Source organism: Paramormyrops kingsleyae, chromosome 18, assembly GCF_048594095.1.
Source record: "Paramormyrops kingsleyae isolate MSU_618 chromosome 18, PKINGS_0.4, whole genome shotgun sequence".
Lineage (NCBI taxonomy): Eukaryota > Metazoa > Chordata > Actinopteri > Osteoglossiformes > Mormyridae > Paramormyrops > Paramormyrops kingsleyae.
The window spans coordinates 7,623,446-7,651,312 of record NC_132814.1 but is presented as its reverse complement, the minus strand read 5'-3'; the positions used below and the strand labels follow the sequence as shown (position 1 = coordinate 7,651,312).

General features: G+C 45.9%; 1 protein-coding gene across 4 annotated transcripts; it reads left to right on the top strand.

Moving 5' to 3' along the window:
• The first annotated feature begins 479 nt into the window (after nt 1-479).
• On the top strand, nt 480-26,924 carry LOC111847896 (SH2B adapter protein 2-like). Of its 4 annotated transcripts, none has more exons than XM_023819497.2 (9): nt 480-659; nt 11,149-12,007; nt 16,739-16,840; nt 17,967-18,058; nt 18,304-18,404; nt 18,569-18,724; nt 19,780-19,985; nt 20,675-20,846; nt 23,068-26,924. In XM_023819497.2, the coding sequence occupies exons 2-9, from the start codon at nt 11,180-11,182 to the stop codon at nt 23,409-23,411; spliced, it is 2,001 nt and encodes a 666-aa protein (XP_023675265.1). In that variant the 5' UTR covers nt 480-659; nt 11,149-11,179; the 3' UTR covers nt 23,412-26,924. The 4 variants fall into 4 exon arrangements, with proteins under 4 accessions (XP_023675265.1, XP_072558263.1, XP_023675266.1 ...); XM_072702162.1 differs by lacking the exon at nt 480-659 and adding an exon at nt 4,963-5,005; XM_023819496.2 differs by lacking the exon at nt 480-659 and adding an exon at nt 10,535-11,033.
• Nucleotides 26,925-27,867: the final 943 nt, after the last annotated feature.

The following is a 27,867-nucleotide window of genomic DNA, read 5'->3' as shown; positions in this document are numbered from 1 at the left end:
GTGTATGTCTGAAATTTGGGTTTAAACGTAAATACAAAATATCGAGTGTGCGAAAGTTCTGAATGAAACCTAGACATTCAGACATCAGAAATGTTCGACGATAGGGTATGTTTCAGTTTTCAGTGAAATATTTCATGAGTACACATAAACAGTGATACAATCCCAGATTATATAAATAAACATTTCAAATACATATGGTGAACGTTTTAGGATATTCACAACCACTGACCCAAACCGTTTTTGTAAATAAAACATTAATGTTGGTATTTTCTGAAGCTTAAAAGCATAACATGTCGTTTATGTTTCAGCTATTTTAAACTATTATTGAGATATAATAGAAGGACAATATAAATAATTAAAATCTGAAATCAGAATAAGCGGAATATTGCGCGTCTCCTTTAAGCCCAGCGCTAATGTCTGCTAGATAGATCACAGGCAACAGAGCCGCCCCCCCCCCCCCAAAAAATATGTGTGTCTGTGTAGTTTACACTTTAGTGTGCACGGCAAGGAAATATGGAGCGATCATGTAGCAAATGCTAATTCAGGAATTTTCCATTCGCCGAAAAATATTTATGAAAAGGCGCGTATTGAAATAAAATGTAATAATAATTCCTAAAAACAACATCGACATTGACGTCATACGATGAGTCGAAAATAAGGTGAGCGTTGTTGCGTTTCATTTTCATTCACTTGTCACTTCTTTGCATGCGTCCTTAGGAATAATCCGTGGGCTGGCTTTGTGGGCATTGTGCTCGGGCGGCAGATGCGTTTTTCTGACTGTCAAAACCGCGTTTTAATTAAATATAAATATTCTAATTCCAGTCGAATCGTGAGAGCTGCGGGTTTGCGGAGCCCGGTCAGGTGCAGCTGAAAGCCAGTGTTTGTTGGGGATGTTCCGGCGCACGACGCGTTTATTTTAAAGATGAATTCACGGAGCTGCTAATAAATCCATTGCAAACGGAGCAGGGTGCTTTGCTTTAATTGATCAATCTAAGGGATTGAGGATCATTGAGAAGGGCTTCTTTATTCCAGTTATGGGGAAAGACCCCCACCCCTCCCCCATCTCTCGGGTCTTCGACTTACAGAAGTGGCATTTACATTATTATATGTAGTATGAATGTAGACGGACGCTGACATTCTTTTTTGTTTGAAATTTATCACTAGCGCTTAAACGAGCGACGGGCGGCCCGTTTGGCGTCCTTAACGTAGAATTACAATATTGATAACAATGAATCGGACTTGTATAGTTATTTAAGGCGCCAGCGATGCTCTTATACAGTGATAAGTTAAAGCTCTTTATTTTATTTTTTTTACTCCGGAGATATTGGTAAACATGTATGGCTTTAAAAGTAAGAATCATTCACAGTTCGTCAGCTGCGTTTTTAACAATGAAACGCTGGCAAAGCGGCGCATGTTCTTTGGTTACCGAGCCTCGCGTCACAATGCCTTATCATTCTAATTATTACAGTCACTATAATCATAAAATGATTGGTTTTGGATGCCCGACCCAGACAAATGACGTTAGTCGCACGAGGCAAACTACTTCTTGCTGCTACAAGTGTAATTGCATGAAACCATAACCTCTAATTTTGGTGTCGTCTACGGAATTGTAACCAAATTTTGTATTCGTCTCCTACTGTTTTGCTTCCCACTGACACCCCCGAGGAAGCAGCAGATCAGACTGATGCATGAGGTGCTTTAGGGCTGACCAGACAATGATGCCATTTAGTTAACACAAAACGTACTGGTCAGGCATAGCTTACTGTAGCGCGTCTCAAATAAGCAACGTAATATTTATTAAGTAGCAATGTAAATGTTTGTGCATGTAGAAGTAACAAACTTGCTAATGTTCCAATCTGTCAGTGTGCCCTAAATGTCTTGAACTATTTTTGTACAATAATGTGTAACAATATCAAAGTAGAGATTACAATGTAACTTTTTTGTCAATAAATGTATCAAGGACACATGGTGCTCTGTTGATAAACTGACTTTTATAAAGTATTATTTATTGTATTATTCTAGGCTAAAAGAATTAAATTTGACTAGGCCTTATGGTGTGAAACTTAATTAGCATCTCTCCCACAGTGAGTTTTACAAAAGCTAATGTATACAAAATGACCACTGTGTATTCTTATCAACAATTGAGTGACACCAGCCTATCAGATTTATCCCTCATAAGATCTCATGAAGAAAACCAGCCTCGACTGGAGATTAATGCATCGTTCACTGGGGATCGGCACTCTGCTTTCAAGTGTAGCTTTTAAAGGTTTTGCTAAAGTCCAGAAACTCACACTCTCAGAAAAAAGTACAAATATGTTCTGTTGTTCAGTTGCTTCCGGAATCTTCTGCACACAGTGGCGATTACTTATCACTGGGGCTTTACTCTCAAGGGCCTGTCAGTTGTACCCTAGCTTTAGGTAAATGTCCCTTTTAAGGTACAGAAAGGAACATTTTTGTACAATTGGGGGTAAATTAATGTTGTTTGTACCTTGAGGAACAAAACTGTACCAGGGCTGGATGCTTCTTTCTGACAGTGCAGATAAATTGTTGATTAATCCAATAGAGACACTGCTGCTAATGCTAGAATAGTTAATCTGATTAGATGTTATTTGTTTTGGAGCCTTTTCTTGTTTAGTCTGTTTAAAGATGGATGGATGGATGGGGTATGTCTGCCAGGCGAAGTTTTTATTGTTTTTCTTTTGCAAAGTGGATGATTCATGTTTTGCAGGTGAGCCTACCTGGGTGTGTACAGCATGTTGTGTGCTTTTAGCCTGCCTATCTGTGCATGTGTGTGCGTGTGCATGTGTGTGCGTGTGCATGTGTGTGCGTGTGCATGCCTGCCTGTTGGTCTCTGTGTGTGGGCTGAATCACACGGCAGGTCCTGAGCCATCCCAATTCTCCCTTTTTACCAACCATATTTCCTGTCTCTTGATAATGTGGCACAGCAGTGCAGAAACAGCTTGCTTGCGGGCTGGTTTAAAGCCATATTTCGCACTCAACTGGAGTTGGGGTCAGTTAATTTCACTGCGTTCGCTGGCCTGCAGGCAGGGAATTCTACCGAGGTCCCTCAGGGCATGCGTTTCTCAATACTGTCATTCATTTTGAGCCACGGTTCTGCCACTGCCAGTTGCTTCCGGAATCTTCTGCACACAGTGGCATTATCTTGCATCCGCCACATTCGGCCCGTCTGCCGATACTTCTCTGAAATCTCATGAAAGACAATATATTCCTGGAGCAGAACTCTTCCACCCTTCAGGCTACTATAGTTGCTTGTCTCAGCGTTGTTAATATTAGCATGCCGGTCATCATCTTCTGTTTACACATCAGTCCAATTAAAGATGGCTGCTTTTATTTTATCTCGGTTGATCGGAGCAAGGCTGACTCACCACCCTTCCGACGTAAGACAGAAAACTTTGAGGCTGTATAAATGTTTTCATTAGTTATTTTTGGCTGTCCAAATCATATTTAATTATTCAACCAGCGGTTACTGTCCAGTGTTATGTTACAGCATTAAACATTTAAGTGATTATTCTGTAGTTTATGGGTTACCGTTAGTAACCACATCTTTTATAGGGTAAAAATGTATTTCGATACTTTATAGAGTGCGGGTGGTTCCTTTTTTTTGGGTGCATCATCATTGTTATGGATCAGCTTTCTAACACTTCATAAATATCTCATCTTCTCATTTTATACCACTGACACCTGTGGGCTCAGGGGCACAAATGACCAATAAGCTGCTGCCATGTTTTTTAAAAAGCTTATTTGATATAGACCAAAAATCCCTGACCGTTCTTGCTCTTAGGTCTAATAGGAAAACAACGAGATTTGTGGGTAGAACCTTGGGTGACATGATTTCACATTGAAGCAAGTGGGGGATTTTTTCGAAAGAGTCAGTTGTAATATAGGAGATACACTAACTATTACTGTATATGAATGATATTCATGTTTGTATCGCTTTTAGCAGAAGAGATTGACACATTTGTAATTATATCCTTATATATGGCTGCTGCTCTCTTTACCAGAGCGATTTAGTGCTCTGTTAACATCTCCGTAAAACTGTAATCTGAGTTGTCATTAAGGGACAAACGGTAACGGTATTAACAGAAATGCCTAACAGCACCTTAAAAACAAGCTTCCACATTATGTTTTTATGTACTTTTTTACATTAGTACTTCCCACAGATAACAGTCCACAAGATTGTCATATTTGAGCAGAATATGTGCGACAGTGGTAGGACAAGTCATGAAAGAACTTTATAACACGGCTTGGGCTTCTCCAACACTCAGTGGCATAAATCCTGAGCCCCCTCAGTTTAAAAAGGCCATTATGAGCCAAAAATCCATGAAAGAATATTTTAAGTTGAGCCCCCAGCTGACTCAAAGCCTTCCTGTCATACTCGTGACCGCAGGTGTCCGAGATCCAGGCAAAGGGGTGTGACATGATATCACATAAAGCTGGACACTGATATAAATCAATATGTATAAATAAAGTGTGATATGGGCCCAGTCTCACCAGTAAAATGAACCTTGTGACTAAGGAAGTGTGCAGAAGGGTTCTAGAACTCCTTGGGGGGGGGGATGATTCATACATTAAATGGCTTGAAAAACCAAAAGCCTAGATACTGAGGAGCAACAGCTGCTTCTTCTCCTAAACCATATGGCATTAGGCTCCGCCTTAATCCTTACGCCTTTACTCCTGCCAAATCACCTCTGTGACATGTGATTGGTTAGATGACTCAGCCCAAACTTGCTGTAGGCTTGGCTTTTTCTCTCGTCTGAGATGGAATAGGGTGCCTTTATTGTCATGGTACAGGCTACCATTAAGTATCTGCATATCACATGCTGATCTCCTGAAACACACGTAAATACAGGTGGGAATGTAGCTTGGGGTCGCAGTGCAGGGTCAGCCATGAATCTGGTGCCTCCAGAGGTTTTTTCGGGGTCTGACCGTGATATGAGTATTCTTGCTGACGACGGGATTTGAACCGATGACCTTCTAGAAACAGGTACAACGGCCTAATACACACACACACACACACACACACACACACACACACACACATACGTGTATGTATGTCTGTATATTTATATGTAAATGTGTGTGTGTGTATATATATATATACATTTTTTAATCACAGTCTGTCCATGTTTTGAAATGGTGTATGAGCTTGACTGATATTACCCAGCAACTGGGGGGGCTGGGGAAGCTGATTGTAATTGGCGTCGCTCCACTGCCGGGGGGGTGGGGGGGGGGAGTCAGTTACGACGTCTCAGCCGGCTGCTGCCTACAGACCCGTCAGACACCTGTGGTTTTCCAGTTGCCGGCTCGGGAGATGTACTGGTCCTGTTATCTGCCCCAGCTTTCTTCTGAGGTGCTGTGTGACTTTCCGTCTAAAAAAAGGCAGATTGAAAGGGTGTGAAGCCCAGGAGAGACGGCAAAGGGCCCCTGCCTCCCAGAGACGCCGGGGGGGCACTACAGACAGTGGCATTTTAGGCTGCACTCACACTGGACTCGGTTGCCTGGTACCAGCTTTCATCATCACTGGAGCATGATACTGTAACCACCGTGCGACTTTCTGTGTTGAAGAAAATATAAGAGGAGAAACATCATCACACAGCACAGTGTAGTTCATGGCCGATGTCCTATTTTGTGGTTTATTTGGAGTCATTTTCTGCGCATCTATGCACGGTCCTCTTATGGTCATCTTATAGATTTACTGAGTATGCAGCGCAGTGACTGTGCTGCATGTATAAAGAGTGTACCGTATTTCACCAGATATCCTGGAGTTTTTGTGTGTTGCATCCAGCTGTTCCTGGATACTGTCATCAGCCCAAATTTACAGCAAACACTGCACCTTTGCCGCGGGCCAAAGTGATCCCTTTGCCACAATGTTTGTTAAATGTGTGCCGCCACCTGATTTTACAGCCACCCCAATTCATTCCTTCCAGGTCATTATGTTGTAAATATGCACGAGCGAAAGCCAGTCCCATCATTGATGTCATGTCTGTGTTCTGTGCTCGGGCTCAATTAGCGATCACAATATATGCATACCGAGTCCAACTGAACCGTGTCCGGGCCCGGTACGGAGCGATCGCGCTGGTCAAATGAACTAGACTTTGGGGGTCAGATGTGCTCGGGCATGGTACGGATCACCTGGTGCGGGTTCACCCTTAAGGAACTGAAAACATGGGCGGAGGAAGGTTTCGTGTTGGCCAGCTAATTGGCCGAAAGAAGAAGTCAAGGCCAGAAAGAGTCGGATCGGAAAGCAGCAGTGCCTGGGAGGCCATGACCATAGTTAGGGCTCATCAATGTGTCCCAATGTGTCACCGGCATCTAACTTAGTCCACACATAAGTTTGTTCTGAAAAAAATGCTTCCTCAAAATGAGTATCGCTATAATCAGTATCCCTATAAATAATGTTGCGGCTTCAGAGACCACTTCCTGATACAGTCCTGAAATTGGGCTTTAGTTTCCACTGCTGCACAGACTATTGGCAGGGATGGGGTACTCCAGGGTCCTTACGGAACACCTCCAGAGCCCTCTAACAGACAGCAGCGCCTTCTCTAGCCACTGTTGTTCTGTCATGTCATGGAGGAATTATTTTAATATCTAACTGATGTTACTTCAGACCAAATCAGCCAAATAAGCCAGTCATGATAGATCGGGTTTCTTTGGAATTGCGATTTTTGCCACAACACACTGAGTCTCGTTGAAATTCTATGTCTGTAATGAAAGTTTGTCCCACACGACTTTATGTAATAGCAATCTGATACATTGTTAGTATCAGGTCAGCAAGCCTCTCAAGTTTCATCAAAAGTTTGGGGTGAGATTACATTGGGGCGAAATGTGTGAGCCCTGCCTACCGCAGTCGTCGGATCTTGCTAACTTCCACCTTTTCTGCACTCCACCTGTGTGTGCATCCACGTAATAACGTACTTGCAGTGGGATCACATTTAACTTATTTTGGAATTTACCCGGAAACAACAAATGCTATTTTTTGATTGCCCGGTAGGTGGTATAACTCGGGACAGTTACCTGTACGAACTCGGTGGAAAACTCCGCTCCATACACCTGTGCATCGTCCATTAATTCTATATAACGGGACACCTTAGTGGACGTTACCCCTTTACTTCTCAGCCTGAGAAACACGAGGTGTGGCGTGTGAGCGTCGTAACTGGCTGAAATACGTGTGTCTCATGATCAGTGCGTGACACTTAAGAGCCCTGCGTCAGTATGATTCATAGAGTTTCTGAGCAGGGGGAAGTCACTTCAGAACTGAATGGATCTGAAACCGTTTAGTCTACAAACTAAATGAGAGCAAAACGCAGTGAGATTAAATCACACCACGGTATGCTCTTGATTTCTTACTCTTCTGTTGGACTTATTTTGAACTGGAAGGGCTAAGATATCAGCTGATGTGTATTAGTGTTTAAGTTCAAAAAACAATGTGCGGTAATTTACATATATTAATGAATGCAAAAAAACCAGCATCCATATCAGAAAATAATTAACTGCACAAATAAACACATCCATGCTTTGCAAAGCATATTACTGGCCTCAAGTTCAAGGTGCAAGAAACAAATTCAGCATGGAAAGAGGCAAAGTCTTTCGATCTTGTATAATTATTCACACTGCAGTCCGTCACTCGTGGTATGTTCATTACAGAGTGACTTACAAGGATTTGATGACTTAATTATTACTGTAAGGCCATTGTCTTTGCCCTCAAGAAGTCCCCAAAATGGATGGTGCTCTGTCTTATCCTCTTAAACTCACTCACCCTCATTTTCCAACATTACCACAATTCTGTGCTTCTGTCTCAGAGTCATTTGGATATTTCAGGCCCAGGAGCTACAAATCCAGACCAAGATTTAGTTTCTGCCAACCAGCTGAGCATAAAGGGTCACAGTCTCAGAGTACTCAAGTGGTTGGTAGAAACAAAACCTCGGTCTGGATTTGTAGCTTCTGGACTTGAAATGGCCAACATTGCTCAGAAGCTTTTCCTTTCCTGCAATGGGAATGCTTACAATGCATAATTTATTATAGTTTATCCTAATGATATTTGTGAAGCTTTCTATTTTTCCCCAGTAATATAGCAGAAATGGCCATTTCCCTAAAATATGCATGCTGTAGAAAAACTGTTTCCTAAAAACTTCCTCTGGATTTCAGGAAAGCTTCAGTTGCTGGGATACATTCTCTCACCAGACCAGTCACACCCTGATCTAGACTAATTGGCTTCGCGTCGGTAACCAGTGTTTTGACGTGTTGCGCTCGCACTGTGTCACCCCCGCCTCCGGCCCACTCCGCCGCAGAGAGCGCTAGGCGTTGAAACCACGCTCCTACGCTCCTGTCACCGCGGCCAAGGACACACTGGCATTTTTTGCGTAGCGGTGAAGTCAGAAGAGTCCAGGATGTCAGCAAAGATGCTGAGTTCTGTGAGTTAGTGCCGGACAAGGGCTGCTGGCTCCTCCCCCTCGAGCTTCTTCTCACTGTGGCTGAATTGCACCAATTATCTAAAAATGTTTCCACCGGTGCCTGCAGGAGGCCACTGGACCTGGAGGGCAATTCTCCTGGCTCTCCTGGGATGGCCATTGTAATTTTGTACCCAAAACTGAGATCTTTTACTGGTTCTCATCTAGGGAGTAGGTGGGAATCTGCACCAAATGGCCTTCATTCCATTTTTCACATTTCAGTTTCTGGCACAGGGGCCTGATTTCGAATATGGCAGCGTCATCCAGTGTCTCCAGAGGACGCTTAGACATGGAGTGGACTCACAGCACCGAGTTTCATAGCCCTGATGTCTGCCTGGAGGGCGTTCTCTGAGGGGAGACATTCATTTCAGCAATATATACATGAACTATAAATAACAGAGTGATGGTAAATGGGTAGGACATCACAGAACTGAAGAGGTTCCCATGTACGGGCAAAAGATATTGTAATTTTAACGCCATTTTTAATGATATTTCCCTATAATCTTAATATAAAAATATGAATATAGTTGAAAAGGTTTGCTCTCCTTCTATAGAACAGTAGTGATTGAGTTGTGATTAATCATTAATGTAATCTGTATTAAAAATGAAGATGTAACAGACTAAATCCGTCCAGCTGCAGTACGACGCTGTGAAAGAGAGAGCGTGGAAAAGGTCATAAAAGTTTTATTTTATCCAGTAAAGGTTTATATTGTGCTATTTAATATCTGCGTTTAAAATCTGATAGCATGTACTGTGGCGGTTTATTTCTGTTAAACAGGGTAAGGAGGAGCTGCATAGCCCCTCTGTTTAGCTGAAGCTGTGTTCGGAAGCAGAGTCTGACACATTCTCTGCTTCTCATTGAAATCTGAACCTTTGAAAGCTCCATGCTGGAGGCAACAATAAATATCACTAGAGCCAGTTTTCTTTTCATAAAATGCTGTATAATGAATTTTAAAATGTGCAGATGTTCATATAGTATCCTGGGTCTTTTTGGGGTGTTTAATCGTCCCGAGAGACTATAGGGTGCGATGATGTGACTCCTGGGGGGGTCGTGGAGACGCCTGTGTGGATGCTTACAAATTTGCCGTCTGTGTACCTTTTATATACTGTACATGGATATTTGTGGAGATGGGGGTCCAGTCAGTTTCACTGAACAGTGATTCTAGGCAGGCTAAAAGCTCCAGGCTTTTCTGCTGGCCCCCTCACCTGCCGGTTCATACCCCCCCCCCAAATTTCCAGTTCAATCTCCATTTCTTTACGAATGTGATGCGTCAGAAATGAAGTACAGCTGCATGTGGGGACGTTCTTAATACTGTATTTTAAGGTGCAAAGTCACGGTGTATATTTACAGCAGAGAGTGCAAAGAACATGAGACAACTAATATGGTGAATTTCATAAGGTGCTAAAAGTGTAGCATTCTCACCGTACAAGTGTGACTGAAAGTGTCATACTATCGAGTGATGAAATATCAGTGCTTTAAAAACTTTTGAGCAGTTGAAAGATCGTAAAAAAATACCCAAAAGGCAAGAGAGCAGGAGTCAGTCGGCATGGATGGAATCGGGCAGTTTATGGAGCCTTATACACACTGTAGCTGCGAAGGCTGTGCTTAATTCCTCAGGGACTTTACTAAAGTTTCTGACTTTTCATGGGAACTTCACGCTGCGTTCTCCGCTTGCCATTCCAGCGGAGTCTCCAGGTTGCCGTGATACATTGTCTATCTAACATTGTTGGTTTCACATCTGTTGTACTCTGTGGTCCGGGGCGGCCGTTAAATATCAATTAACTGTGAATCTCTCTCTGTTCAGGATCAAAGCAAAGGAGTCTCACGCTTGTCATTAACTTATGGCTTAATGGGCAGCCGCCCGGCCTGATTGTGCGTCCCCCCCCCCTGTGAAGTATAATCGCGCCTCTTTAATATTTATTGGAGGATCTTCAACCATGCAAATCATGCCCCCCCCCTCCACAGCCCAGCTCTGCACTGGCACTGATAACAGTCTCTGATCTCCAGATATCTGATCTGTCGCACTGGTCGGCTTGTGGCAGCCGGAATCAGCTTCTTTACCTAATAATATCTAAGAAAGTGGCAGTTTTTGCTTTGAATGTGTCTTAGACTAGATGGGCTGCCGTCCTAAGTGCCTGGATTATTGCAGCACTACTCTCTCCTGTCCTGGCCTCCACCTCTTTCTCCCCCAGCTTTTTGGCCCACTTTCCAGGCCTGTCTGTCTGGAGCCTGAAGAGCGTGTACAGCAGGTGCATCCCAGGGCATGCTGTTGGCGCTCAGCTGCACTGCCAGGCCCCTGGTGTTGGCAGGGTGGCACAGCGGCACACCGTCGCCTGGAATCGTGCCTCTAACATCCACTCTTAGTTGCCCACATGGGGGGCGGGGGCCCGTACTAACTTCTGCATACCACCAACTGCACAATTCGCCGCTCTTCTGCGGTTGGGAGAGACCTCAGAGGCTTGGACAGCTCGAGTCGGGACGAGACGTTCACCCTGTCGGGAGAACAGGGCAGGACGATTTGACATGCTTTCACAGGCGCGCCGTGCGCTCGGCGACAGATCAGGGTGCGTTTCCAATGATCGTTTATGGCAAGTAAGAACATAAATGCCAAGTAAGTGCCGTGTAACTTCCTTCCGGAAAGAGGACAGTGACTGCAGCTCTCTTGTCGCCCCTTCGCAGGCCCCCCACCCCTCGGAGGAATGGCGCAGTCATGAATGGCGACGCCCGCCCCAGTAGCCCGGACCTCTCCTCCTGCCCGCTACCTGACTGGAAGGAGTTCTGTGAGCTTCATGCTCGAGCCTCCGCCTCCGACTTCGCCGACAAGTTCCGCCGCTTCGTCGGCGAGAACCCCAGCTACGACTCGCCGGGCGCCGACACGACCTTCTCCCAGCACTTTGCCCAGCACTTCCTGGAGTGCTTCTCAGCTGAGCTGAGCCGGCCCCGCACGCCTGGCTCCCCGGGGGGGCCCCGCTACAGCATCGTGCCCTTTGCCGGCCTCCAGAGCTGCCCGCTGCCCTACGGCCAGGACTTCTACCTGCGGCGGGACGCCGGCGCCTCCAGTGAGTCCCTGGACAGCATGGACAGTGGCCCGGGTAGCCGCAGTCCCCGCTCGCAGCCCCTGGCGCACAAGGTGTCGGCCCTGGGCCAGTCACGCAGCTCCGAGGACGTGTCAGCAGGCCATCCCAAGGCCCGCTTCAAAAAGGGCTTTTCCCTGCGGAACATGAGCCTCTGTGTGGTGGACGGAGTCAAGGAGATCTGGCATAGGCGTTCGTCGCCAGAGCCCGACGGCGGCCGCAGGGCCAACGGCGATGCCACGGGGGACAAGTGGAGCCAGCGCCTGCGTTTCTCCAAGGCCTCGCAGGGGCACAAGGCTGAGCAGCTGGAGATCCAGAGGGAGGGCGCCCTACGCTACATGGTGGCCGACGACACCAACTGCATGGGCAGCTCGCAGTGGCAGAAGTGCCGACTGCTTCTGAGGAAGACGGGGCCCCGCACTGAGGGTGAACGCTTCCTGCTGGAGTTCTACGTTCCACCCAAGGTGGGTTCTGATGCTTTGCTCCATAGCGCCCCCTGGTGGCCGTCTAAATCTGCCTTGAGTTGGTGAATGTGTGCGATATCTGCGGTGGGATGTGGTTGGGGGGGCTTCATGCTTCCCCGTGTGTCAGGACAACTAGCAGAACACGCCAAGGTCACTCAGTTCGCGCGGCAGTGCCGGGGGGACAGGAATATGCTTTCCAACGGATAGGGCCATATGCAAGCGGTCTCGCCATGCGACTTCTTCTCATCCAGCTGGAAGGAGTCCTGAGCTCACAGACTCGTCCAGTGCAAAGCCACCCCCCCCCCCCCCTCAGGCCCACCCCCAGGCTAGAATCACCTCATGATCCAGCAGACACCTGAGCTCCGCAGCATTTGGAAATACTATTAACATGGCGGTGTCCCTGGTGACCTTCTGTGTGTGCATCTGTGTGTGTGTGTCTGCATGTTTGCTCTGTGACGGGGTTCTTTATACTGCCCTTTAGGAGAGAGCACATAGGATTTGCACAGACTTTCTCCCATTTTGTTTTGAATTCTCAACAGAGAAGATTCTAGTAAGAGGGTCTCAGCATAGGGATGGCATGGTGTCAGCATCGCCCGACATGGCCGGTCGCCTCGTCTCACCTCACTGAACACATCCTGCTTTCTCAAAAGCGCCATTCGCATGAACAGTTTTTTTTTTTTGCCAAGTTTTAAATATGTAGATGATGTTCATAGCACGTCTGGCACACGCCCCATTCTTCACGTGTCCCATTCAGCGCTGCCCTCTTTGTGATTCAAGACATTCTGCAGTGTCCTGGTAACGGAATCCTTCTGAAGCTCTGCTCTCCCTGCTGACCCCGGCATGTCTCCAGGGCGGAGTGTACCACTTTATGCACTGCATGATTGTTTTCATGTCAAAACCTAGGGCTGTACCATCTTGGGGGGGGGGTGGGGTGGTGGTTTAGGTGTCCATGGAGCCATGTGGCTTTATTGTCTTCTCCTTGAGTTTCTCTTGATAGATATCTTCGATCCTCACATTATGAGGACAGTCCAGCACAAATTGAGGCATGCATCCGTATGCATTCATAATTATTTTGTCATGGTCGACCAGCCGACCCATGTCTGCCCCCGGACCTGGGCTGCCTCTTTCTTTGTTATATTTCTGCCTCAGCTCAGCTGTAACCAATACCGAACGGAAACGATGCAAGCCTGCCGGCCTGAAGTCCCTGCAGCTGGATTCCTCCATTTTACACGCCGCAGTGCGGTGGAAGGAGGCAGAGGAATGAAGGATTGTTACCATCGCATCTCCTCCAACCCCTCCACCCCTTTTGGGGCGGAACGGTTGCCGCTAAAATAAATAGACATGAAAAGGCTGAGGATTTACCTCACTGTGAGCTCAGGATGACACACGCTGTGTCACATGCTTCTTAATAAATAATTTAATATTAATATGGGCCTTATTAAGTAGCCATTGGACACGGAATGTGCTGCTTAGGCGCAAATGCTGCATTTGTGCTGTTAGCTCTTGCGGCTAAAAACGGTATCATATGCGTGAAATTGCTGTATAGTTATCTATTATTTGAAAATTGAGTTTTGGTTTGTATTAAAAATACGCACAGCATCTCATCCCTGAGGAGCTATCGCTGTAGGAAAACAGCGAACTGTGGAACCTGCAAAGTCTAAATCTTTGTATTCTTTTTTTCGTACATTTTAGCGGTCATGTAGCTTTGCTGTTTATTGTTGTCTTCATTCATCGCTTCGCTTCTCCAAGCCATTTACTCAATTATCATATCAAGTCACTCAGAGGTGCTAATGTGACAAAGAGCCTGGGGCCCTCTGTTGACACCCCCCCATTGTGCTATGCCTCGTATTGCTGACACGACTGGGCCAACGGCACGCACTCGTATGGGGTGACGCGTTTCGGAACCCCAGGTCTGTACAGCTGCAGAAACCTCAAGGTCAACTGGCTGAGTAAAACATAGAGATCGTCGTAAAATGTTGGAGCTAATGGAGACCAAACTGCCCATAAGACTCACGTTTCTTCTTCAAGCAGGACAGTAACGCCCATAGCTGCAGATGTTTGGCTCCTCTATCCAGCCCTGGGTCTTGTGGGCCACAGCTTCTCCATTCCGATCCGGGAGATTAATTACTGAGCTGTTATTGACCCATCGGCTGAATTAACTGTCAGATTCAAGTGAAAAAAAAACTGAAGGAGTTAGTTAAAGCTGTACTCTACATTCAGTTTAAACTAAACCCATGGCAAAGATAAGGATGTAGACCAGGGTTCCCCAGTTCCGGTCCTGGAGGGCCAGTCTGTGTCACAGTTTGCAGATTTCCCTGCTGAAACACCTTATTCAGCTCACCAACCAATTGCCAGGGTTAGTAGGTGTGTTTGAGCAGGGAATCTGCAAACCGTGTCGCAGACTAGTCTTCCAGGACCGGAACTGGGGAAACCCTGCTGTAGATGTATCTTCCCACAATAACATGAGTGTTCATTATTTTATTTGATGACAAAAGAGTAAGTAAGAGGTAAATACCTAAGAATGAACATTTACTCTTAGAAATATTTTGTTAGGACAAACAGAACCATATTCTTAACATCTAAAAGTATTTGTTAGCTAACAGAATAACAAATGTGAAGAACGATATCAGTCCCTCAGTAAATAAGTTTCAGTCTAGCATACATGTAGCAAAGCCAACGTATAGCGAACAATTTTGTGCTAATACTGAAAATTAGTACTTAGTTACAGTTACTAGTTACTTTCTTCAAAAGTAACTCATTTACTTTATGAATTACAGCATATAAAAGTAATTACTTACTAAGAAAAGTAACTTTTGCATTACTTCAGTTCTCTTATTAGATAGCACACATACATTGCCGGGACGTTGGTTTAAGATCGGAATGTCATTAAATGATCACGTTATTGGTAATTCCAGCAATGCTTGTGAGGGCTAGTCCATAACGAGCAAAATCCATCAAATTTGCCGGCTCCTGAGGCCTGGAGATGCTTGTGCCGGATTTGGGATGTTCTGCTCACCTGTGGGCCCGGGTCGTCTCCTAATCGGTGTCTCTGTCGTGTGTGTACATGCTCATGCTGGTCTCTGTCGTGTGTGTACGTGCTCATGCTGGTCTCTGTCGTGTGTGTACGTGCTCATGCTGGTCTCTGTCGTGTGTGTACCTGCTCATGCTGGTCTCTGTCGTGTGTGTACCTGCTCATGCTGGTCTCTGTCGTGTGTGTACCTGCTCATGCTGGTCTCTGTCGTGTGTGTACGTGCTCATGCTGGTCTCTGTCGTGTGTATATGTGCTCATGCTGGTCTCTGTCGTGTGTATATGTGCCCATGCTGGTCTCTGTCGTGTGTGTACCTGCTCATGCTGGTCTCTGTCGTGTGTGTACCTGCTCATGCTGGTCTCTGTCGTGTGTGTACCTGCTCATGCTGGTCTCTGTCGTGTGTGTACCTGCTCATGCTGGTCTCTGTCGTGTGTGTACCTGCCCATGCTGGTCTCTGTCGTGTGTGTACCTGCCCATGCTGGTCTCTGTCGTGTGTGTACCTGCTCATGCTGGTCTCTGTCGTGTGTGTACGTGCTCATGCTGGTCTCTGTCGTGTGTGTACCTGCCCATGCTGGTCTCTGTCGTGTGTGTACCTGCCCATGCTGGTCTCTGTCGTGTGTGTACCTGCCCATGCTGGTCTCTGTCGTGTGTGTACCTGCCCATGCTGGTCTCTGTCGTGTGTGTACCTGCCCATGCTGGTCTCTGTCGTGTGTGTACGTGCTCATGCTGGTCTCTGTCGTGTGTGTACCTGCCCATGCTGGTCTCTGTCGTGTGTGTACCTGCCCATGCTGGTCTCTGTCGTGTGTGTACCTGCTCATGCTGGTCTCTGTCGTGTGTGTACCTGCCCATGCTGGTCTCTGTCGTGTGTGTACCTGCCCATGCTGGTCTCTGTCGTGTGTGTACGTGCTCATGCTGGTCTCTGTCGTGTGTGTACCTGCCCATGCTGGTCTCTGTCGTGTGTGTACCTGCCCATGCTGGTCTCTGTCGTGTGTGTACCTGCTCATGCTGGTCTCTGTCGTGTGTGTACCTGCCCATGCTGGTCTCTGTCGTGTGTGTACCTGCCCATGCTGGTCTCTGTCGTGTGTGTACCTGCCCATGCTGGTCTCTGTCGTGTGTGTACCTGCCCATGCTGGTCTCTGTCGTGTGTGTACCTGCCCATGCTGGTCTCTGTCGTGTGTGTACCTGCCCATGCTGGTCTCTGTCGTGTGTGTACCTGCCCATGCTGGTCTCTGTCGTGTGTGTACGTGCTCATGCTGGTCTCTGTCGTGTGTGTACCTGCCCATGCTGGTCTCTGTCGTGTGTGTACCTGCTCATGCTGGTCTCTGTCGTGTGTGTACCTGCCCATGCTGGTCTCTGTCGTGTGTGTACGTGCTCATGCTGGTCTCTGTCGTGTGTGTACCTGCTCATGCTGGTCTCTGTCGTGTGTGTGTTCGAGCTCATTCCGCCATGGTCGGCTTCGTCTTTGCTCCGCCAGCTTTGGAGCTCCGCTTTTCTCCTTGCTCAGTAATTTCCCTACTTTAGGCTGCAGGATTCCCACTTTATTGTGAAGCAGTTGCTGCAGGGGGATAATTGTGTCACGATGAGAGTGAGTCGCGCTCGAGGCACAAAAGGCAGCTGAGGTGTCGCCTCGTACGGCGGTCAAGTGAGTGCAGGTAGTGATGACATCATAGCCGTTCTCTCAGTGTTTGTCCCTCCCCCTCAGTCCTCAAAGCCCAAAGTGAGCGTACCCCTCTCCGCTATCGTGGAGGTGAGGACCACCATGCCTCTGGAGATGCCAGAAAAGGACAACACCTTCGTCCTCAAGGTACAGCCTCCCTTCCCCTCTGCATGATCCCAGCTGCATCGCATGCCAGCCAACACTGCAACTGTGTAGAATGTGTGTGTTCACCACAGATGCATGTACATCATCAAGTCATGTCAAGTAAAATAGGTATCTCAGCCAACTACAATACAGAGTGATGACCCACAGTGCAACATTCATGACAGGACGGACATTACAGTGGTGGAATTTTGGAATAATCTAGGCTCTGCGTCTGTGTCAGGCCTGCAGGTTCTGCGTCTGTGTCAGGCCTGCAGGTTCTGCGTCTATGTCAGGCCTGTCCAAACGCATTAATGGTGTCTAGCTGAGCCCCGGCGTGACATTCATGGCCTTCTGGGAGTGACTGACCTGTCTGAGAGTGACTGATCTGTCTGGGAGTGACTGACCTGTCTGAGAGTGACTGACCTGTCTGGGAGTGACTGACCTGTCTGAGAGTGACTGACCTGTCTGGGAGTGACTGACCTGTCTGAGAGTGACTGACCTGTCTGGGAGGATGCACTGTTCCTGCTGTCTTCTCTGTTGATTTCTTTTCTTTTCTCTTCTTCTTCTTCTTCTTCCTCTTCCTCTTCCTCTTCCTCTTCCTTTTCCTGGCTTGGTCTCCTGACAGCACCTTTTATTTTGGGAAGCGATTCTCATGGATATGAATTTACGGAGACGTCTCTGCCTCCTTAGTAACGATAAGCAAGACATCCGGCTAAACCGGAGGCAATGAGAGGAAAGTAGAGAGAAATCCTATAACGATGCAGTTATAATAGGATGTCGGTAGCTGTACTTGTTCCGACTTGCACCGTCGTCTCCCCAGACGCCGGGCGGCTCTTCATTTCATCTAATCTCAGTGTTTTAATGTCCTTTATGTGCATTTTGCATTCCCCTGATTAGTTAGTGCTTTGGCTTTCTGGAATTTCTTAGATAATTACACCACATTTTTGCAAAGTAGACCACTATTGATAAATGATTGTTGGAGGCCAGTCTGATCCAGATTCAGCAGCAGCTACAGCGCAGCCCAGTGGCTCTTTGGTGCACTGACACTCCTCAGTTACAGTACGCCTGTGCTCCAGGCAGATAGCAGCATGACTAATTGCTTTTTTTGTTTTTGTTTTGGGGACAAAAGGTGGAGAATGGTGAGGAGTACATCCTGGAGACCATCGACTCACTTCAGAAGCATTCTTGGGTAGCAGATATTCAGGACTGCATAGACCCTGGGTAAATCCACTTGTCAGTGACGTCAGGAAGAAGGTTATAGTGTCACTGAGCTTTGTTTTTTTTGTAGCTATGTAGTACACAGGTAGACAAAGTAGCATAGTACATAGTACATAGTATTCCTTGATCTGCAACTAATAATGTTGGGGGAAGTTTATTAACATTAATAAATAATTAGTGACTGATGTATTTATGCCAGTTAATGTCTGAGCATCACCCAGACTGCTTCCTTTACCTGTGTGTCACAGGGACAGTGGAGATGACATTGAGTTGGCATCATGTCCGCACGGCCAGCCTCACAGGGACTTCTCCATGGTGTCCTCCTGCAGCTGTGAGCTCCTCTCTGAGGGTGCGCTGCATCGCCGTGAAAAGCTCAGTGGACACGCCCACACCATCCCTCATTGGCTAAAGGGAACACTGCCCGATTGAAGTGTCCAGTAACCTTGCTGAAGATGATCATGTGTCATGTGAGGAGGAGGAACTAATACCCTGGGTCATCTTCCCTCTCGTCAGGAGTGCACCGGACCCCTGAGCGACCTTGTGCGGCGGCGGCTGAGCACCACAGCGCCCCCTCTGCCCGTTGCCGAGAAACACCCTTCGTAGAGCACCCTTCACATATCCCGTTGGACCGCTTCCTGCAGACAGTGGAGGGGGCGGGATCAGTTTCAGGTTAGTCTTAGCACTTCTTACTGATGGTGTAGGGGGCGGAGTCTGCTTCTAGTAAGTCTTAGCACTTCTTTCTGATGGTGTAGGGGGCGGAGTCTGCTTCTAGTAAGTCTTAGCACTTCTTACTGATGGTGTAGGGGGCGGAGTCTGCTTCTAGTAAGTCTTAGCACTTCTTACTGATGGTGTAGGGGGCGGAGTTTGCTTCTAGTAAGTCTTAGCACTTCTTACTGATGGTGTAGGGGGCGGAGTCTGCTTCTAGTAAGTCTTAGCACTTCTTACTGATGGTGTAGGGGGCGGAGTCTGCTTCTAGTAAGTCTTAGCACTTCTTTCTGATGGTGTAGGGGGCGGAGTCTGCTTCTAGTAAGTCTTAGCACTTCTTACTGATGGTGTAGGGGGCGGAGTCTGCTTCTAGTAAGTCTTAGCACTTCTTTCTGATGGTGTAGGGGGCGGAGTCTGCTTCTAGTAAGCCTTAGCACTTCTTACTGATGGTGGAGGGGGCGGAGTCTGCTTTTAGTAAGTCTTAACATTTCCAAGTGATGATGGAGTGGGGCGGAGTCTGCTTCTGGTTATATACAGTGCTGGGTACAGCGAGGGCTCTTGAAGCATTAGAGTCTGTGAAGCACTAGATTGAAATACATTGATTTTTCTGTCTTGAATTAGCAAGTCCATTATTTGTTGGCAGACTGTCTCCTGCGCGCCACTTCCGTGTGAAATCAGTCTTTGTCAAACATAAGAACAACCGTGCAAACGTAGTGAGAAAAGTATTCTAGCCAGACTTGCACTCTGCTAACCACAATAATGGAGAAGTGAAACTGATGAATGACTCAGAGTACAGAAAAACATTTTTGCTCATTCATCTGATGCTTCTATGCTAAGCAACAGCAGAGGGAAGGGTTACAGTTAATGTGTGTTCCCTGGGATTCAAACCCACAACCTTTGTGTCTTTAGCACAGTGCTTTACTTGTTGAGCTACAGATGCAGGATAGTAAGAGTTGGTCTAAGGAGGGCCCGGCCCTTGTCAGGTACTGTGACTCCTCACAGTCTGTTTGTGTTTACAGGGGCCCTTGTTGAGGGGGCACAGGAACCCGAGGCTGACGGCAATCTCAACCGCTACCCATGGTTTCACGGGACGCTGTCGCGAGTGCGCGCTGCCCAGCTGGTCCTGGCTGGTGGCGCTCGTAGCCACGGGCTCTTTGTGATCCGGCAGAGCGAGACGCGGCCGGGAGAGTACGTCCTCACATTCAACTTCCAGGGCAAGGCCAAGGTGAGGGGTGCCTGGTGCCCGTAATTCGCCAACCCGCGTGGGGGTTGTGCTCTCAAAGCCAGCCGATGCCTGCATTGCAATCTGAGCGAAATGCGAACCACCCCCCCCCCCCCCCCAGCATGGCCAGGAAGTCAGAATTCCTTCCTTCTCTGGTGTCAGTCGGCATCTTTTGGCAGCCACCCAGAGCCACTCTCTGCTGTCCTGGGGGCTGGGGGGTGGGGGCTCTCGTGTTGCAAATGATTTGCTCGCTGTGGAAGCAGAAAGACCTACAGCCAAGGGAGGAAGCCACACTCCGGGGGGGGGGGGGGGGGGGCTGACAGTGCTTCTGGATCCTGCAGGAAACACGCTGGCCTTGTAACAGGAAACTCGGAAAACGGCTCCCCACCTTATTTTTCTCTCTGTTTATAAAACTGTGGCCTGATCATGGAAAAGCCTGTGATGTTTGCTTATCTTCAAGACACAGTCCCCCGAAGGCACTGCCTTTTAAATGCACTAAACAGCTAAACAGCTAAACAGCTACTCCAGCTAGCCATCCCATTACCTAGTCATCTTTCTTGACTTTCCCCATGCACGCTGCACCTTTATTTGTTTTAAATTCAGTACCTTGACCAATATGCCCCCCGCCCCTTCAATGCTGCTGTCTTCACTCCTGCCATCGTACCCCCCCCCGCCCCTCTTCTCGCCCCCAGCACCTGCGGCTGTCCGTGAACGATAACGGTCAGTGCCACGTGCACCACCTGTGGTTCCAGACCCTGCTGGACATGCTGCGCCACTTCCACACCCACCCCATCCCGCTGGAGTCGGGGGGGTCGGCCGACATCACGCTGCGCTGCTATGTCCAGGCCCAGCGGAGTCCTGCGGGTACGTGACACACCAGGAGCCCAAGCCGCAGAACACTGTGAAGTGCCGTGACTCAGGGAACACCTCACATAGGGTTAGAGGATGGGCTCCCAAAACTTTCAGTCCATGACCCCCAAAATATCAGACTCCTGACCCCCATTTTGCCCAGCGGCAGGGAGCGGGGTAGAATTCTCATTTTTAAATTTTTATAAACATATTATCACCTTGTGACCCTCACTTGGGAACCTCTAGTCTACAGGAACCAATACAAAGCAGCCATTTCAAAACATTATTTCAAGCATTATTTCAAAAACACAATAGTCTATTGTTTTTACACCACAATAATTTAGAAAGTCATACTTTTGTATGTTCTAGACGACTCTCCTGATACACATTTACTGAAAAACACCTATTTGATGCCTCACTGACAGGTTTTTATTACTCAGTCAACGCTCAAAAGAGAAGAGTTCAGAAGAGAAGAGATCTGGCTATAGATTTTTTCGTCATAAATTTAGGGAGGACAGCTTATCGGTGTCGTGTGTTTATGGATCAGGATCGCGAAGTATTCTTCCGCAGAGCGGAAAGCCGACACTCTCCCGTGCGTCTCTCTGCCTCCTCTCACCTCCTCGTTCTTTCACATTCCTCCGCTTCCTGTGTCACACACACTAATAACAGCCAGCATTTTCACGGGGACTGGACCAGAAATCAGACACAGCACAGCGCAGCTGCCGCTTTTGGATCACTTAGCCTCAGAGGCTAAGGGACAGGGGCTGCCCTGAGATTCTGAGCCGCTCGCTGACACCGAAACCCATTTTCATGGTGCTGTAATTATTTGTGCAGCTCAGTATAGCCCCCCTACCAGAGGTTAAAGCAGAATCAACGAAGGGGGCTGTTGGGTATGGGGGTGCTGAATAAGCCACATGGTACATTAGTGTATTACAATTTATTTGCAGTCTTAGAGATGCAGTATGTACACAGTCTGCATGATAAATAGTGATAAATACAACATGATGAAAAGCTTATTTGAGCTTTTTTAAACATATACATGAAATTTAAAAATGCATCAAAATGGCTCGTCACTACAAGTACTATTACTGCTCATTTATTTGTGATGCCTCATGAAAATGCATTAAAATATAAAGTTATTCACAGTTTATTTCTTACACGTCGTACCTCCAGCAGAGTCTAGCTAGTAAGTGAAGTTTTGGCTGCAGTGGGTAAGCGGATTAAGTCAAAATACAAAAACACAGGTGAAAATGAGCAAAGCTGATGGAAAAAACATGACTTTTAGTGCAAAACTGAGATTTTATTGAACCATTCACTTTGAATCTTTTTCTACATTTTGGGATGTTAAAAAAATGTTAGAGTTGAAGGAGGTGGGTTGTGCTCCGGTAAGGTGCGATTTGGACATAAGGAGGCGCAGCTGTGCTTCAGCAAGGTGCGATTTGGACATAAGGAGGCGCAGCTGTGCTTCAGCAAGGTGCGATTTGGACATAAGGAGGCGCAGCTGTGCTTCAGCAAGGTGCGATTTGGACATAAGGAGGCGCAGCTGTGCTTCAGCAAGGTGCGATTTGGACATGAGCAGGTGGAGCTGGGCTATGATAAGGTGCAATTTGGGTATAAGGAGACGGATATAAGGAGGCTTTTACCATTAGCTATAAACACACACACACTCAGACATTAAGCATATGCCTCTATACATGTTATATGCGCTTGCATACACAAACACATGTATACATATGCATATATGTCTGGGAAAAATATCTACATACCATTATTTTCTGTAGAAATATACACACAACATATATGCATAGACATATATATTATATACTGTACATACATTCAGTATGCATACATATACACACACATACATACATTGTCTGTATTGTCTTCATCTTAAATCTCATCCTAAATCCTTACTATTCTCCTTCTTCTAATTCCCATTCCTGTTTCTTTTTTGGTGTCTCTGGGTTTAGAAAAGTGGTTTCTAAATGCAATGTATTATTATTATTATTATTATTATTATTATTATTATTATCATCATTATTATCATTATCATTATCATTATCATTCATATTATTATTATTATATACAGACATAGGAGTATAAACAGATATGTTTCGCATAAACTTCACTAATTTCAGCCTCGCCTCCAGCATGCATAACTTATGCTCTTCAGTGTCCTTACAGGTCATTCTCCTGCTGGACCATCCTGACGTTACTGTTTTTTGTTGCCGCACAGATCCTGCTGCGCCCCGCATCCCAGCACCCCCTAGAGACCCAGGCTGTCAGAGTGACCCACACCATTCTCCTCACTACTTCCCTGGAGCCCCACAGCCAGCGCCCCCCCCTACGGACGCACCCCCCTCTTCCTCCAGCACGTCTTCCTCGCCCACCGCCCTGCCCCCCTTCTCCCGGACTGAGCCAGGGGGAGGGGGAGGCGGAGGGGGAGGGAGTGGGTTGCGGAGCCGCAGCAACAGTTCTGAGCGCCTTCTGGAGCCCCCTAGTGGCTCTGCTGAGGACTACCATGAAAGTGACACCACTAGGAGAGCACGGGCTGTGGAGAATCAGTATTCCTTCTATTGAGGTGGCAGCCTGAGGCCTCATTGGCTCGGCTTCCGGAAGAATCCCGCGTAGAAGACGGGTGACAAAGACTGACGTTATCCAAATATACATTTTTTACAGCACATATCAGTTTATTAAAATAACACCCCCCCCCGCTTAAGGTTCCCTAATGAAATCATTTTGTAACAGTTGGCTGAGATACACCAGCCAAATCCCAATGAAATTTAACCTCTGCTTTGGCTTTTAAAGGTCATGGATTCACTTCTCAGAACACTGACAGGGAAGAGGAAACGATCCTGTATTGACAAATGCCCTGCTAGCACCATTTTCACTTTCACTGTTCGAAAGACCCTCTCAGTTACATTAACGAATGGTCTGTTGCATTCTTGTATGTTTAAAAGCTGCACAAAGATGACCATGGATTTTCCCCTGGTCATTTGAGTCTCTTCCATTAGGGTGGCCTTTATCCTTCACAGACAGGTGTCATTAGCTTTGGCTTTCAGTGACTCATTATACAGTGTAAACTAACCCGGAACGTTCCAGCACAGTAGCTAATGGATAATTTTTACTAGTATCGGTTGTCTAGTGAGTGATGACTGACGTGACACAATTTCACTTTAATAATCAGAAGTTAATTAATCTTAAAATGTTTTGTTTGTTGCTGAAGTTGCTCTCAAAATTTCTGTACTTTCGGGTTTTTTTTTTTGTTTGTTTTAATGCAGGCCCTGTGGTTTTGGTAATGAATGTGTGTGTTGATATAGTAAGGGATGATTTACATTTGAAGTATATTATAGAGACCAGTTATAAAAGACATTTTGGTATGGTTTATTATTGTTTGTTATTGTTATTGTTTTTGTTGAGTGTTATTTTGTGTTTGTGCTGTGCCCTAGAGCAAAATTCATCAGGGTTTGGACTAGAAAACTGCTCCAGAGAGCTGCTCTTTCTGTAATGTCTGCAGAACCTGCCTCTCTGACTGTCATCTGTGAATGGGCCAGTTACACACCAGACAGAATCACTCTGCCCAGTGTCTGTGATGTAAGCCACACAAATCGGCCGTAGCCACGGAGAACTGCATCACAGATAGTTTCACTGCCTTGCAGAAATATTTTGGCTCTTTGTACAATGTCCCATTTTGTAAAATTACAGTACAATGTGCACACAATTTTAAAGCTTAAAATTTTAAAGATTAGATATAGTGATTATTTACTTATAAACCATACATGTTACTGTAAATGGCAGCACACACTAAAGAGGAAAGCCTAAATGTATTAATTTCATAAATGTTTATACATGTGAGGTGCAGATTTGATGGGGAAATGTCTGGCAGTGATTAAAGTTCTTTTTTTTTTAAACTCAGGTCAGCAGCTTAAAGTAATTCCACAGACTGACATGAAACAGGAAATTTATAAAGATCGTTAAAAGGTTTTCCAACCTTTGTATCAACATCCACCCCTCATCTTCCTCATCGCCTGTGTCACTGTCTGTTTTTGCTTCAAAATGTGAAACTCAATGTTCCCAAAATGTGGGATTTACACCCATTTCCACATTTTACGTCTTAGTTTTCCCAAGAATCCTTGGGTCCATAAAAACATTGCGTTGTCTGCATGGTCAAGTGCTCCACAAAATCAATTTGTTCATAAAAATGAAATTGTCCAGCTCTCCACTAAAGCATCTGCCAACTCCTCGTGAAATACAGTTTCACATGGGGAAATGGAAAGAGGAAAGACTACTTTTATTTCTTTAGGAACACAGAAGCGATATGTCTTTTTGCGGCCCTGCCACAGTTGAGTCATACCGGGCTTTCCATTAGTCTCAGCCAAAGAGTCGCATCACCATCGCATGACTCCATGCCTCCCTGCTCTGCTGTGCCCGTGGGCTCTATTACGGTGGCATCACCCAGTGCCCAGAGATAACCAATCAGATTGTTGAGGAGGTGGGTCCAAGCAACTAGAGGTGGCAGGACCAAGACATCTGATTGGTTGGTCACACCTGATCTAGTCGCTTGGACCCACCTCCTATACAATCTGATTGGTTATCTCTCTCTGAACCAATTTTTCTTTTTGCCCTCAGAACATTTTTGTGTATGCAAAACCTCCATGAGCTTTCCAGTGGCTCATTTTGTTTAAAGACTGGCCACCTTCTGTCTGTACTGAGGCTGGGCCTCTATGTGTTTTCTTCACTTGACCACTGACCCCTGTAGGCCCCATTCATCTGATTTTCTCAACCACCTCATCATTTTTTGTAGGGATGATTACCTACATGAACAAAGCAAGTTTTATTATATCCAAATATCTCAATGTTGTGCACAAGGCCCACTCAACCAATACAGCTAGTTTAGTTTAGTTACCATATACACCTAAAATAAGCTTTCAAGGAGATTCTCATAAAAAAATGAACTTCCTCCTTCAATCTTGCCCTTTTCGCTTTGATTATCTGTCATATAACTAAGGGTCTGAACATTTTTTGGAAGGCACTGTGTGTCTGTGTTTGCAGCATGAATGTTTGTTATATTTATGGCTTAAATATTGAATTTGCCAATGTATTGCTCATTTGTAGGAAAACATGTTTATGCTGCCCCCTCGGTCCCTTGCCATGCCTAGTGCCAGTTTGGAACCAGATTGTCAAACACTGTGCCCTTATTTTGCCATACAATAGATATTAGGGACATGGCATGTAAGATCAATTAATTAGTCATGACTAAGAACCAATTGTAGTACTTCTTGACCCCAAAAAAGGGCTCATAGGATGACCCAAAGCAAGCCAAGGGCACCATCTAGTGGAGTCAAAAAATACTGCAAATGGTTCATGAAGCGATTTGGGCCCTCACTACAATGAATTGAGAGTGATTTAAATAGAGAATCAGTGTTGGCATGGATTTTTATGTCTTTATCAATAGTGATAGAAAGAGCACCACTAGACCATATGCATTTCACTTTGTCGCTGTATACTTTACCCTTAAATGCTGTCTTGTTCAGGTTCAGTGTGTTTGGGTGCCTTATAGACACTGAAACTGATGAGTCCAGGAGCCTGACGTCATGTGAACTGAAACAACAGCTTTTGATTTGCCTTTTTCCATGGATCAATGGAGACCCCAAGTGGAAATGCCATGCCCACTGAAAAATAATGTTGGATTATCCATGTTTTTTCTGGGGTTTGAGACTGGGATTGGTTTCCCAGAATGCCCCAGTACTTGGGAGCACCTAGTGCATTAGTTGTGAAATGGGTTTACATATTTCTTGTTGTATCCCTTCCCTCAGAAGCTGTACTCAGATCTCTTTATATGCCAAACTTAATTGATGGGCAGACGCCAAAATGTGTCTGAGGTCACCTCTACACTGTAAAGAGTCGTGCTGTAGCCAACAGTTTCTGTGCAGGAAATGCGCTTGTGCATTTGGGTGAGTGAAAGATTTAATAGTGTTCATGTGCCAATTTTAAACACTGTAGAATATTTTTAATACAGTCTGTTTCTCTGTCAAAGTCAGTTATATTGCCCTGGCAATTTAATTTATTATTTAATAAATTCTTGCTAATTAACCTCTGTGAATCATTGCTGGCTCTGATGAAGAATTATAGTGTTCACACAAGGGAATAACTAATGTGGATTATTCCGTGGACTTTTAAACATTTATGCTACTTATGTCATCTAGCGAAGTTTAAACAAGTCTTTTGCTTTTGTACACAGTGAAGTTTTTAACATTTATATTTCAGTGATCTTGAATACTGTACATATATTTTCTTTCCTATTTCAAGTCATTGTCTTTGTGAATAGTTGAATACTTCTACAGAAGCTAAAATAAGTAATGAGTCATCTGGGGGTCAAACGCAGTATTACATTTTTTAAATGACAAACCAGTTCCAGGTCTTTTACAGCAGTCCTAGGAGCAAACACTCTACCACCAAACGTCTAAAGTATCCTTGGATTCTAACGATTTTTCTTTTATTAACACCTTTACTGAAATAATGATAAATACATTTTATTTATACAGTGCTTTTCAAGGACTAGGATTGTTTTCCCAGAATGGCGCAGTACTTGGGAGTACCTTCTGCATTAGTGGTAGTTAAAAATGGTGCCGTCCTTCTAAAGAGATGTAAAGCAGAAGCACCGACTCTCTGAGTTCATAAAAGATCCTTGGGCATCTTCTGAAAGAGTAAGGATGGTACCAAGATGCCCTGGATAAAATTGCCCACTATGGACCTCTTTCAGACCTGGCTTCCTAATCATCCCCTATATCTAACTGTTGAATTATCTCCTGCCTCTTCAGCACCTTACCTACTGTGTGGTGGGTGCACTGTCCCATTGCATCACCAGGTGGGTGATAGAAGTGGCTCCCCATTGCGTCTGCAATAGGGTGATCAGATAATCCATGTCAGGAAGGACACTTTGAGCTACTTCGGGTTTTACAAACTAATTTCAAACTGAAAGGCTCCTGTGCTCTGCTAAATAGTTCAGCTCTTCTCGTGCTTTGACTGGTTTGTT